Source organism: Bos mutus, chromosome 1 (assembly GCF_027580195.1).
Source record: "Bos mutus isolate GX-2022 chromosome 1, NWIPB_WYAK_1.1, whole genome shotgun sequence".
NCBI lineage: Eukaryota > Metazoa > Chordata > Mammalia > Artiodactyla > Bovidae > Bos > Bos mutus.
Window position 1 is genome coordinate 69,931,918 of NC_091617.1, and position 13,651 is coordinate 69,945,568.

A 13,651-nucleotide genomic window follows, 5' to 3' on the forward strand; every position below is an offset into this window, starting at 1 on the left:
TCACAGAGCTGGGAACAAATGAGGGAGCATGGTAAATTACTCACGTATAGAAGACACAGCAGCTTTCTTCTTTTTAAATCAAGTTTACTGAGGTATAATTTATACACAAAATGTACAGCAGTTTGTTTCTAAGGGCAATATTAAGCTAAGATAAACTTGCTTTCATAATCAAATTTTAAAAGTTAGTTCCATGTGCCTTGAGAAGTTGCATGCAAAATGCTGTGTGTTACTATCCACACAGGGAGAAGATCCATAGTTTGCATCAGATTTATAAAGACCATACAATTAAAAAAAAGTTAAGAACTACTGTTTTAAATGTATTCAATATAAACACTGTACTTTGTAAGTTATACATTCTTATTTAATTGGCTGTATGTCCTTATATCAATGTTGTGATACTAGACCATAAAGGCAGATAATGCTTCTTTTTATAGAACAGATACATCCAAATGCTCTTTGTAAAAAGCCTGGCATAGTACTATGTGCAAAGAGGTATCCACTGAGCTTTTGGAGGTGATAATAAGAGCAGATTGAAGAGCAAGTTTAACTTAGACAAAGTGAGAGGCCACATGTCCTATAGGGCCAGGGAACTCTGGGATGAGGTTAGAACTTACATTGATAAAGCTGACATTGAGTTCCTTTGCTGTGTAGCCCCTCTGGAGGTTCCTCCTGGCATACACATCATAGTCACGGACAATTCGAGTGATGATGTCTGATGTGGAGATACCTTCTGTCCTCTGTGTTGGAGCAAACATGCCTAACCCAAAAACACAAATACTGTGATACTCTGAATAGCTCAGGCAGTAGGACTAGATGGAAACTGGGAGCCACAGTCCTTTCCTATCCTCAAAAAGCAGAGTCTGCTATTACTAAGTACAGTCTGAGATACTGACATACAGAAGGAAGACTGAATGAAGGGTTAGGAGTAAGGAAATGTCCTAATATTAAGAAAATAATGGGGCTGGAGAAGGGTTTCTTGAAATTAAAAAGACAACAAAAGTAGATGTTTAGACTGAGAACTGATGGATATGATGCTATGCTCACTTTAACCTCTTATCCAAAGTGTGACCTAAAAGTGGATGTTGAATTTCTCACTGTATAAATTTTCCTCTGTAGTGATGTGATTGAATATGTCATTATTCCGGAGACTCCATAAAATGAGGATGCACATCACCGTACTCACCTGCTTCCTTGATGTGCTTATAAACATCATCACTCCCAGCAGAAGAATAAGGGATGTCATCATGAGCCACAAAATCAATCTGAAAATAAGGAAACATCATTAAAACTCAGGATAACTGCTACTTAGAAAGAACCAGGCAACACTCTGTGGCCCAGAAAAAGGGCCACAAGGTGAAGCCAGGCCTCAAATGAACTTTTCTCTTTGTCTCTCCTTGCTCGGCTCATAAATTTCACAATTCTTTTACAAGTGATCCAACCTAACTGTTTATGGATCATAAACATGAAGTTAGCCAGTTTCTCTTCTAGTTGCTCCTCCTGGTTCCTGGAAGTGCTACCCTCACACTGAATACCAGTCACCACGGTGTGGGAAATAGGCCTGGAGGATTTTGTGGTATGCTAGCTAGTAGATGGAGTCAAGAAAAGAAGAAAAGAAACCTCCCTATCCTCCTGGCTCTACAAGCACTGGTCAAACACAGTTTCTAAAAATATGAGAAAGAAGTCACTTCTTTGTTAACTAGTTTCTCTCTAAGTCTGTGAGGTAAATGGGAATATAAAAATAGCAACCAAGAGCCCCATAAAAGACCTTTAGGTCTCAGATTTATCACTTTACTACTGTCAATATCTCTTGCACTGGGATCAACAATCTTTCTAAACCTCAATTACTCCTTCTTGAATAGGCCGTATCTCCTTTGTTAATATAATTGCTAATACCACTATACAGCTCCAAGAAGCCATTGTAATGTTGCGCTCATCAGGACTATGTCAGGAACTCTCAGCTAACATATCAATTACCCATGAACAATTTGTCAGGGACACAAAGGAAGCAAAGTGAAAATAAGAACGGTGAGCAAGCCAGACTCGTGACTGACGATATACTACAAACAAGGAGAGAAAAGGGAATCTGGGAGTCCCTCTAACCTCTTCTGCCTGGGCCTGCCTGGCCATGTTGCTGAGAATAATCTTGCTCTTCACCTTTGGTACCACTGGCTGCTAAATGTTGATGCAGAAAAGCTACAGAACTATAAAAGGTCTGTCCAAATCCTAAATAGTTGTAACAAATATCCCTTAGCTTCAGGCTTACCCAAATACTGCTTTTGAAGCACTTTGGCTACTTTTTATTTCCTGTCTCACTGGACAATTTACTTTCAACATTCTACACACCACTGTAGAGAACTGACAACATGCTTGCTGGTTCCTCAAGCTTGAGGGCCTCCAACCGGACCTGGTAAGTTCTTCTCAGCTATAAACCTGGTAAGTTCTTCTCAGCTATAAACCCATCTTTTGTAGGAAATCTGCTTTTTTAATGTGGGAAAATAAAAAGGAGATAAGGATTTTTATAATACCAATTCACTGAGACAAAGTGAGAAACATCCCTGGTTTCTGACCCCACATAATTTCTAGACTGAAATTAAAAGTCTTGAAACTAAATTTAAGCCAATACAAGATAAGTCCATGTTTCTATATCTTATTTCCTGGAATGTGAGCTCCTTGAGAGCATGGAAAAAAAGCTATGACCAACCTAGACAGCATATTAAAAAGCAGAGACATTGCTTTTCCAACAAAGGTCCATCTACTCAAAGCTATGGTTTTTCCAGTGGTCATGTATAGATGTGAGAGTTAGACTATAAAGAAAGCTGAGTGCTGAAGAATTTATGCTTTTGAACTGTGGTGCTGGAGAACTCTTGAAAGTCCCTTGGACTGCAAGGAGATCCAACCAGTCTATCCTAAAGGATATCAGTCCTGAATATTCATTGGAAGGACTGATGCTGAAGGTGAAAGTCCAATACTTTGGCCACCTGATGGGAAGAACTGACTTATTTGAAAAGACCTTGATGCTGGGAAAGATTGAAGGCGGGAGGAGAAGGGTACGACAGAGGATGAGATGGTTGGATAGCATCACCGACTCAATGGACATGAGCCTGAGTAAACTCCGGGAGTTGGTGATGGACAGGGAAGCCTGGTGTGTTGCAGCCCATGGGGTCGCGAAGAGTCAGACACAACTGAGCTACCGAACTGAACCAAGAGCATGGCTGGGGCTAGGTATACTCTAAAGAGGCTGGTACACTACGAGGATGTACACATCTATGGGGGAAAGAGTCGGGGTGCATAGAGGTTAAATTTCTAGCCCTGCTAGAGTGTAACCTGGTTATTTGGCCTCTCTGGCCCTGTTCTCATATGTAAAGTGGAAATAACTAATAACTACCCAACAGGACTTTCATGGGGAACAAATGAAATATAATGGATGTAAAAGCGCCTCTAAACCATCAAATCCAATAAAAATGTCAGGGATGACTATTATTAGAAGTAATAACATCATCATCTCTTTTATATTAAATTTACAGAGAAGGTAGAAATAAAATAAAGCTAGTGGAAAACTAGCCCAAGTACCAGAAGCCTTCAAAATTGAGGGAATTACAAAACAGGGAATGGGAACATGTACTCAGTTTCTTACCCGGTGTTCTGCCAGGAACTCTGGTGTCAGGGTCCAGGGGGCATTCCTCACCACCTCATCCACATAGCGGCAGTGTTGCACTGCATCATAGCGCTCATTTTCATTCATCACAGTGAAGCCTTTGAAGTTGTGTGTTAGCTCATCACTGCAAACTGAGTTCACCACATCATAAGGTTATAAGTCAAAGTCCCCTCTGCTTGCTTAACCACACCTCGGTCACTAACCTCTACCATTTCCTAGGATTGTAACCAAGCACCCCACTTGGATAACAATACTCTAAATGTACCTCAGTCTGGATAACAATGCTTTCTAATCCAAGATACACCTTCGGGAGCAATACTCACTATGTTCACACTTTGGAAAGGAGAGGATACAACAGAAGACTATGATCTTTGGCTTTGAAATGAACCTACTGTACATTTCTGCATCAATGAACAGTTTAAAAAAAAATGTTTTCCTATCAGACTGGAAAGTATCAGTTGCTCAGTCATGTCCGACTCATTGTGACCCCATGGACTGTAGCCCACCAGGCTGCTCCTCTGTCCATGGGATTCTTCAATCAAGAATACTGGCATGAGTTGTCATTCCCTTCTCCAAGGGATCTCCCCAATCCAGGGAGCAAAGCTGGGTCTCCCACATTGAGGGCAGCTTCTTTACTATCTGAGCCACCAGTTAAGCCCTATTAGCCTGGACTGGACCACATAACATTTGCTTAGCAGACTTTTGTACTTCAGCTGATTCAGAATGATAAACTGAGAGGCTTCCCAGGTGGTACAGTGGTAAAGAATCTGTCTGCCAATGCCAGGAGATGCAAGAGATGTGGGTTTGATCCCTGGGTTGGGAAGATCCCCTGGAGAAGGGCATGGCAACCCACTCCAGTACTCTTGCCTGGAAAATACCATGGACAGAGGAGCCTGGTGGGCTAGAGTCCACGGGGTCACAAAGTCACACACCTGAGCATGCACAGTACACATACAAACATACAGAGTCATGTTAGGGTGATAAACTGAAATCTAAAGTAAATGCTATTTTAAAGTAGGCGATAGGGGATCAGACTGCAGAAACCAGCCAAAACCAGTGAGATAAATCCTGGACATCTCAAGTCAATGAGCTTAGAGCATCTCTCTCCAGGTTTATACAGTTCAGATTTTAGATACTTCATGTTCTTCATATGCTTCACATTTTAAAAAGGCTACACTATATCCTTCATTTAAAAACCAAAATAAGAGTGAATGTACTCAGGTTATAAAGACAGGAGAAAAAGGGCTACTATAATTTTTTTCTGGACAGCACCTAAGTCAGTAGGTGTTTTCTTACCTCCCACAATGAGGTATGTATTAGGGAAAAGGTTCTTTGCTTGCATCAGAGCCCGGGCATGACCAGAATGAAATAAGTCAAATATTCCATCTGCATAAACTCTCACAGGCCGTTCACCTAAACCCAAAGGAAAGAATTTATCAGACAAACACACTGACTCAATACGTCATATTTAACAAATGGAAATGGCACTGTGTGACTGTTCAATTCTTGCACAACTCCCTTTTAAGGTGTTCTCTGGCTACTCACCTTAATTTGGGGTGTTTGGGGATTGTAAGGAATAACATCACAGAATTCCACAGACTCTCTTGGCATTATAGCCACGAACTCTCTTTGTCAGCCTGGGTTTACCAAATTGATCAGGTAATTAAGTTTCTTGATTATGTTTTCTTGAAGTTTTTTAAGAAGTGAAGGGAAGAGTTATACAAGAACTATATCTAAAACTTTAAAATCATCATTTTTGGTTTATATTTAAACTTCAGTTATGTTTAAACAGACTATAATTAAACTATAGTCTTGGCTGCTGGCTCTCATTTTCAAGCTGCTGTGATTACTAATGACTAACATTTTGCTTGAAAATAAAATACTTTGCTTTGAAAGTAAAGAGTGATCCAGAGGAGTGAGACTGAAAAAGAAGGAAGGTAAGCACCAGTTGTCGATCTATTGCTTCTCAGTCCCAGATTCACCCTCACTATCTGCTCTGTGGTAACAGATGGAATTTCTTCAAGCATTTCTCCTTGATAGTGAATATGTTACACCTTCTCAGTATACGGTGATTTAGAAAATACTTGAAAATCATATATAAATACTTTAGGACTTTATATTAGAGCTTTTCCTCTTTTCCTGTCCATTAGTGAAAATAATAAATGACTATCAACTTATTTTTAGTGGTAGTGGACTGTGAAAGAAAACGCAGGAAATGATTTCCTGGGGTACAAGACTAATTCTAAAGTCAAGTAAACACACTGAGAAAGAAATTGATACAGTTGTTCATCATGCTTCAAATGATAAATCTAATGAGTCCTAGGCAACCTATTTCCACTACATGAATAAAAGAAGAGTTGTTTTACTGTAGCAGCAAAAAAGAACAGTAGGAACATCTGCATTATTTTTGGAAAGAAGTGTCAGAGCCTTATCAAATACACCATACTGAAGGTAGGGATAAGATACATCTCCATCCTGCCTTGAGGACAATGAATCAAGAGAGAGGAAGCTGGTTCTCGGGACGCTTATGGACTTTTCTTTATAGATAGCTTTATCCATAAATGAATAGTTTTTAAATTGAGAAATCATACACTGCTGATAGAAATATAAACTGGTAAAACTTTTAAGAAATGAAATTAGGCAATATCTGTCAAAAGACAAAGGACAATGTTTATACCCTTTAGCCCAGCTATTCCAATTCTAGGAATTTATCTCATGGATATGTTTGTAAATATGTATGCAGATTGCATTATTCACTGCAGCACTCTTTGTAATAGCAAAACTTTGGAAACAACCTAAACTTCATTGGAAGACTATGACATGATCCACCCACTAAAACTGTGGGAAGACTTTGCTTATATTATTTGCTTAGATATCCATAGGAAATTGGCAATACTGGTTGCCTGCAAAAGGGATACTAGGTGGATGTGAGATAGTAGTGAGAGGAAGACATTTCACTCTGTGTCCTTTTTCAATGTTAGGTCATGGGAACGCATCGATTTTATAGGAAGTAAAATTTTTAAATAAATACACCAATACAACAAAAAACGGAGAAATAATATGATGGATTTAGGAGTCAGAAAAAGTTATAGCTTAAGCTTGCCAACAAGCTACATTCCTATGTAATCTTAATCTCTTTAAGTATCAGTTTCCTCACCTACAAAACAAAGCAGCCCCCGCCAATCTAAGTAGTATAGTCTCTCTTCAACATCCTAGAAATCATGACCATGAAGCAACTAACATACTTCTATCTTTCCTAAACAAGTCCAGAGTAGTTATGATCTCACTTTATTTAATCCTAAAAGACAACAGATAGAATATAAAACTTGAGAATATTGTGCTGGTGTTTCTTTCCATTAGTATATAACAAGGGCAAAGTGAGATGAGGAGATTTAGCTCAGTAAACACACTTCCTGGAGAGTGCCAGTAGGACAGAATGCTGTTAACACTGAGTGGCTATTTGCCAGCAGTTAAACATCCACATCAGGAAGTTCACGGTTCACATATTGCTTGAAGCCTGGCTTGGAGAATTTTGAGCATTACTTTACTAGCGTGTGAAATGAATGCAATTGTGTGGTAGTTTGAGCATTCTTTGGAATTGCCTTTCTTTGGGATTGGAATGAAAACTGACCTTTTCCAGTCCTGTGGCCACTGCCGAGTTTTCCAAATTTGCTGGCATATTGAGTGCAGCACTTTCACAGCAGCATCTTTCAGGATTTGGAATAGCTCCACTGGAATTCTATCACCTCCACTAGATTTGTTCGTAGTGATGCTTTCTAAGGCCCACTTGACTTCACATTCCAGGATGTCTGGCTCTAGGTCAGTGATCACACCATCGTGATTATCTGGGTCGTGAAGATCTTTTTTGTACAGTTCTTCTGTGTATTCTTGCCACCTCTTCTTAATCTCTTCTGCTTCTGTTAGGTCCATACCATTTCTGTCCTTTATCGAGCCCATCTTTGCATGAAATGTTCCTTTGGTATCTCTGATTTTCTTGAAGAGATCCCTAGTCTTTCCCATTCTGTTGTTTTCCTCTATTTCTTTGCACTGATCGCTGAGGAAGGCTTTCTTATCTCTTCTTGCTATTCTTTGGAACTCTGCATTCAGATGTTTATATCTTTCCTTTTCTCCTTTGCTTTTCGCTTCTCTTCTTTTCACAGCTATTTGTAAGGCCTCCCCAGACAGCCATTTTGCTTTTTTGCATTTCTTTTCTATGGGAATGGTCTTGATCCCTGTGTCCTGTACAATGTCACGAACCTCATTCCATAGTTCATCAGGCACTCTATCAGATCTAGGCCCTTAAATCTATTTCTCACTTCCACTGTCTAATCATAAGGGATTTGATTTAGGTCATACCTGAATGGTCTAGTGGTTTTCCCTACTTTCTTCAATTTCAGTCTGAATTTGGCAATAAGGAGTTCATGGTCTGAGCCACAGTCAGCTCCTGGTCTTGTTTTTGCTGACAGTATAGAGCTTCTCCATCTTTGGCTGCAAAGAATATAATCAATCTGATTTCGGTGTTGACCATCTGGTGATGTCCATGTATAGAGTCTTCTCTTGTGTTGTTGGAAGAGGGTGTTTGTTATGACCAGTGCATTTTCTTGGCAAAACTCTATTAGTCTTTGCCCTGCTTTATTCCGTATTCCAAGGCCAAATTTGCCTGTTCCTCCAGGTGTTTCTTGACTTCCTACTTTTGCATTCCAGTCCCCTATAATGAAAAGGACATCTGTTCAAGCTGGTTTTAGAAAAGGCAGAGGAACCAGAGATCAAATTGCCAACATCCGCTGGATCATAGAAAAAGCAAGAGAGTTCCAGAAAAACATCTATTTCTGCTTTATTGACTATGCCAAAGCCTTTGACTGTGTGGATCACAATAAACTGTGGAAAATTCTGAAAGAGATGGGAATACTAGACCACCTGATTTGCCTCTTGAGAAATCTGTATGCAGGTCAGGAAGCAACAGTTAGAACTGGACATGGAACAACAGACTGGTTCCAAATAGGAAAAGGAGTACGTCAAGACTGTATATTGTCACCCTGCTTATTTAACTTATATGCAGAGTACATCATGAGAAACGCTGGACTGGAAGAAACACAAACTGGAATCAAGATTGCCGGGAGAAATATCAATAACCTCAGATATGCAGATGACACCACCCTATGGCAGAAAGTGAAGAGGAACTCAAAAGCCTCTTGATGAAAGTGAAAGTGGAGAGTGAAAAAGTTGGCTTAAAGCTCAACATTCAGAAAACGAAGATCATGGCATCCGGTCCCACCACTTCATGGGAAATAGATGGGGAAACAGTGGAAACAGTGTCAGACTTTATTTTGAGGGGCTCCAAAATCACTACAGATGGTGACTGCAGCCATGAAATTAAAAGATGCTTACTCCTTGGAAGGAAAGTTATGACCAACCTAGATAGCATATTCAAAAGCAGAAACATTACTTTGCCAACAAAGGTTCGTCTAGTCAAGGCTATGGTTTTTCCTGTGGTCATGTACGGATGTGAGAGTTGGACTGTGAAGAAGGCTGAGCGCCGAAGAATTGATGCTTTTGAACTGCGGTGTTGGAGAAGACTCTTGAGAGTCCCTTGGACTGCAAGGAGATCCAACCAGTCCATTCTGAAGGAGATCAGCCCTGGGATTTCTTTGGAAGGAATGATGCTAAAGCTGAAACTCCAGTACTTTGGCCACCTCATGCGAAGAGTTGACTCATTGGAAAAGACTCTGATGCTGGGAGGGATTGGGGGCAGGAGGAGAAGGGGACGACAGAGGATGAGATGGCTGGATGGCATCTCTTAGTCGATGGACGTGAGTCTCCGTGAACTCCGGGAGTTGGTGATGGACAGGGAGGCCTGGCGTGCTGTGATTTATGGGGTCACAAAGAGTCGGACACGACTGAGCGACTGATCTGATCTGAAACATCCACATTAGGCCAAATCACGCTGAACTTTCTTGGATCAGCCCCAGATGTGCCTCTTGCTCTCTTCAGCCTTTTCCCCAGCACCCCAACCTCTCAATTCTCTATGTCTTAACCCAAGTCTTTGGAAAATCCAGGCTGGTGTATTAATCAACTGACCAGAAGGGGCCACTGTTGAACTAAAAATCTAGGGAGAAAGAACGCGTTTTGCATTCTTTTATCAAGTGGCTATGGGCCAGGATGACTATACCCTTTGACCTATATCTGCTGTTTCAGCACATTATCAAGAGCAACTGCTTTCACTTTCAAAAATGGTCTTGATTTGGATTATAAATTATAGTCTTTGCACTACTTCTAGACTAAGTAACTAGATGTTCTCCTTTAAACAGAAAAGACCTGGGTTTAAATTTATTATTTCTTTTAATATATTCTCTCAAATAGCTACCATTGAAACATTTCATCTTTAACAGATTTCCATTGCCCTTCAGACTCTTGCCTTTTTATTCTTTTCTAAAAGTGAAAAAAGTCCTTTTGTCTTCTAAAAGAGACAAGAATAGGAAGTCAAGAGATACGTAGAGTAACAGGCAAATTTGGCCCTGGAATAAAAATGAAGCAGGGCAAAGGTTAACAGAGTTTTGCCAAGAGAATGCACTGGTCATAGTAAACACCCTCTTCCAACAACACAAGAGATGACTCTACATATGGACATCACCAAATGGTCAATACTGCAATCAGAATGATTATATTCTTTGCAGTCAAAGATGGAAAAGTTCTATACCATCAGCAAAAACAAGATCAGGAGCTGACTGTGACTCCTTACTGAAAATTCAGACTTAAACTGAAGAAAGTAGGAAAAACCCTAGACCATGCAGGTAGACCTAAATCAAATCCTTTACGATTATACAGTGCAAGTGACAAATAGATTCAAGGGATTAGATCTGACAGACAGAATGCCTGAAGAACTGTGGATGAAGGTTTGTGACACTGTACAGGAGGAGATGGTCAAAACCATCCCCAAGAAAAAGAAACACAAAAAGGCAAAATGGTTGTCTGAGGAGGCCTTACAAATAGCTGAGAAAAGAAGAGAACAACTTCCAGATGTTCAAAAGGTAAAGGAGAAAAGGAAAGAGATACCCATCTGAATGCAGAGTTCCAGAGAATAGCAAGGAGAGATAAGAAAGCCTTCCTAAGTGATCAATGCAAAGAAACAGAGGAAAACAAAAGAATGGGAAAGACTAGGGATCTCTTCAAGAAAATTAGAGATACCAAGGGAACATATCATGCACAGATGGGCACAATAAAGGACGGAAATGGTACGGACCTAACAGAAGCAGACAATATTAAGAAGAGGTGGCAAGAATACACAGAGGCAATATACAGAAGAAGACTTTAATGATCTAGATAACCACACAATGGTGTGATCACTGACCTAGAGCCAGACATCTTGGAATGTGAAGTCAAGTGGGCCTTAGAAAGCATCACTAGGAACAAAGCTAGTGGAGGTGATGGAATTCCAGCTGAGCTATTTCAAATCCTAAAAGATGATGCTGTGAAAGTGCTACACTCAATATGCCAGCAAATTTGGACAACTAGCAGTGGCCACAGGACTGGAAAAGGTCAGTTTTCATTCCAATCCCAAAGAAAGGCAATGCCAAAGAATGTTGAAACAACCACGCAACTGCACTCATCTCACACACTAGCAAAGTAATGCTCAAAATTCTCCAAGCCAGGCTTCAACAGTACATGAACTTCCAGATGTTCAAGTTGGATTTAGAAAAGGCAGAGGAACCAGAGATCAAATTGCCAATATCCACTGGATCATCGAAAAAGCAAGAAAATTCCAGAAAAACACCTACTTCTGCTTTATTGATGATGCCAAAGCCTTTGACTGTATGGATCATAACAAACTGGGAAATTCTTAAAGAGACTGGAATACCAGACCACGTGACCTGCGTCCTGAGAAATCTGTATGCAGGTCAAGAAGCAACAGTTAGCACTGGACATGGAATGGACTGGTTCCAAATTAGGAAAGGAGTATATCAAGGCTGTATATTGTCATCCTGCTTATTTAACTTATATGCAGACTACATCATGGGAAATGCCGAGCTGGATGAAGCACAAGCTGGAATCAAGATTGCCGGGAGAAATATCAGTAACCTCAGATATGCAGATGACATCTCCCTTATGGCAGAAACCCAAGAGGAACTAATGAGCCTCTTGATGAAAGTGAAAGAGGAGAGTGAAAAAGCTGGCTTAAAACTCAACATTCAGAAAACTAAGATCAAGGCATCCAGTCCCATCACTTCATAGCAAATAGATGAGAAACAATGGAAACAGTGAGAGACTTTATTTTCTTCGGCTCCAAAATCACTGCAGATAGTGACTGCAGCCATGACATTAAAAGACGCTTGCTCCTTGGAAGAAAAGCTATGACCAACCTAGACAGCATATTAAAAAGCAGAGACATTACTTTGCCAACCAAGGTCCATCTAGTCAAAGCTATGGTTTTTCCAGTAGTCATGTATGGATGTGAGAGTTGAACCATAAAGAAAGTTGAGCATCGAAGAATTGATGCTTTTGAACTGTGGTGTTGGAGAAGACTCTTGAGAGTCCCTTGGACTGCAAGGAGATCCAACCAGTCAATTCTAAAGGAAATTAGTCCTGAATATTCATTGGAAGGACTGATGCTGAAGCTGAAACTCTAATCCTTTGGCCCCCTCGATGTGAAGAACTGACTCATTAGAAAAGATCCTGAGGCTGGGAAAGATTGAAGGCAGGAGAAGAGTATGACAGAGGATAAGATGGCTGGATGGCATCACTGACTCGATGGACATGAGGTCTGAGCTATCTTCAGGAGTTGCTGATGGATGGAGAAGCCTGGTGTGCTGCAGTCCATGGGGTCTCAAAGAGTCAGACACAACTGAGCAACAGAACTGAACTGAAAAGAGACAATCTTCTCATCTCTCAAGCCATACTCCTTTTATTTCTATGTAGTGCATTTGCTCCAAGATTACACAAACTTCCCTCTTATATTCTCCCTTAACCTCCCTAAGTGAAAACTTAGGGGCAGGGGAGGGATGCCTCTTGAACCAGTTATTGGTTTAAAATTCATTAATGATGGCATGTGTAGATTCTTTATTGGTTTATTCCTTATCTGGTACCTGCATGAAGACAATCAATTACTTGGTTATTTAACATAATACTGAACAGAGAGAATAAGATAAAGGAAAAACCAGAGGTCAAATTGGCAAACTTTATAGGCCAATTTGGGACTATTTGTTCTACCCAAGATATAATCAGTTTGCTGATGGTCTTCTATTATTTATAACTGATGTCTACAAAGAATAACAACACTCCAGGGTGAAAAGAACACAAAGATGGAAAAACTTAGGTTTTAGCTCCAATTCTATCACTAATTATTTGTTTTACTGTAGGGGAAACTTCACTTCTTAATTTCTATGGACCTTTATTCATGTATATAAAATGAAGAGACTATAAAGTATATAATCTCAAAAATGACTTACCTGTAAAATTCCACTATTGTAAAATTTTTAGAAATTAGATTTACTATTTAGCATTTGTTAATTACAAGTGTCAAAACTTGGAAACAGGATACCTATATATACATACAGTTTTATCTTCCACAAATGGTATGTGGCTAGATTAGCAACAAGGTGGTTAATGTAACTAATACGATCAGATCTGGTGAGGTACTGCATTCTCAATGTGTGTCATTAGCATATGAAAAGTCCTTGCCTTCAACAGGCTCTACGATCACATCGGAATGTGATCCCTGAACTGTCCAGCGGCATTCTTAAGTAGAACCTGCCACCACTACTCTGTCACATACAGTCTGTCTTTACTTGGTGTCATTTTACTCTGCCTCATTAGCCTAGTTATTACTGAAGTAAGAGGAGCCAAACCCAAAACAAATCATGTCATAAATCAGAAGGGTTGTGATAAACATGAGCTGTATCTAAACATTCTTCCAAAAGGACCACATTCTCTGGAATTTTGAGGACCTCAAAACCATACTATATACGGATAAGATACAGCCAAGGGGTATTAGGATCCTAG

At 40.0% G+C, this 13,651-nt stretch overlaps 1 protein-coding gene across 1 annotated transcript in view; it reads right to left on the reverse strand.

The window, feature by feature from the left end:
* The window catches only part of PCYT1A (phosphate cytidylyltransferase 1A, choline), a 49,524-nt gene that overhangs the window by 6,003 nt on the left and 29,870 nt on the right, over positions 1 to 13,651 (reverse strand). Inside the window, exons 4-7 of the mRNA XM_005897806.3 lie at positions 4,952 to 5,068; positions 3,635 to 3,786; positions 1,184 to 1,262; positions 615 to 757 (exon numbers count right to left, since the gene is read on the reverse strand). Of these exons, the coding sequence (XP_005897868.1) occupies positions 615 to 757; positions 1,184 to 1,262; positions 3,635 to 3,786; positions 4,952 to 5,068 (491 nt within the window). The remainder of the gene's footprint in view (positions 1 to 614; positions 758 to 1,183; positions 1,263 to 3,634; positions 3,787 to 4,951; positions 5,069 to 13,651) is intronic.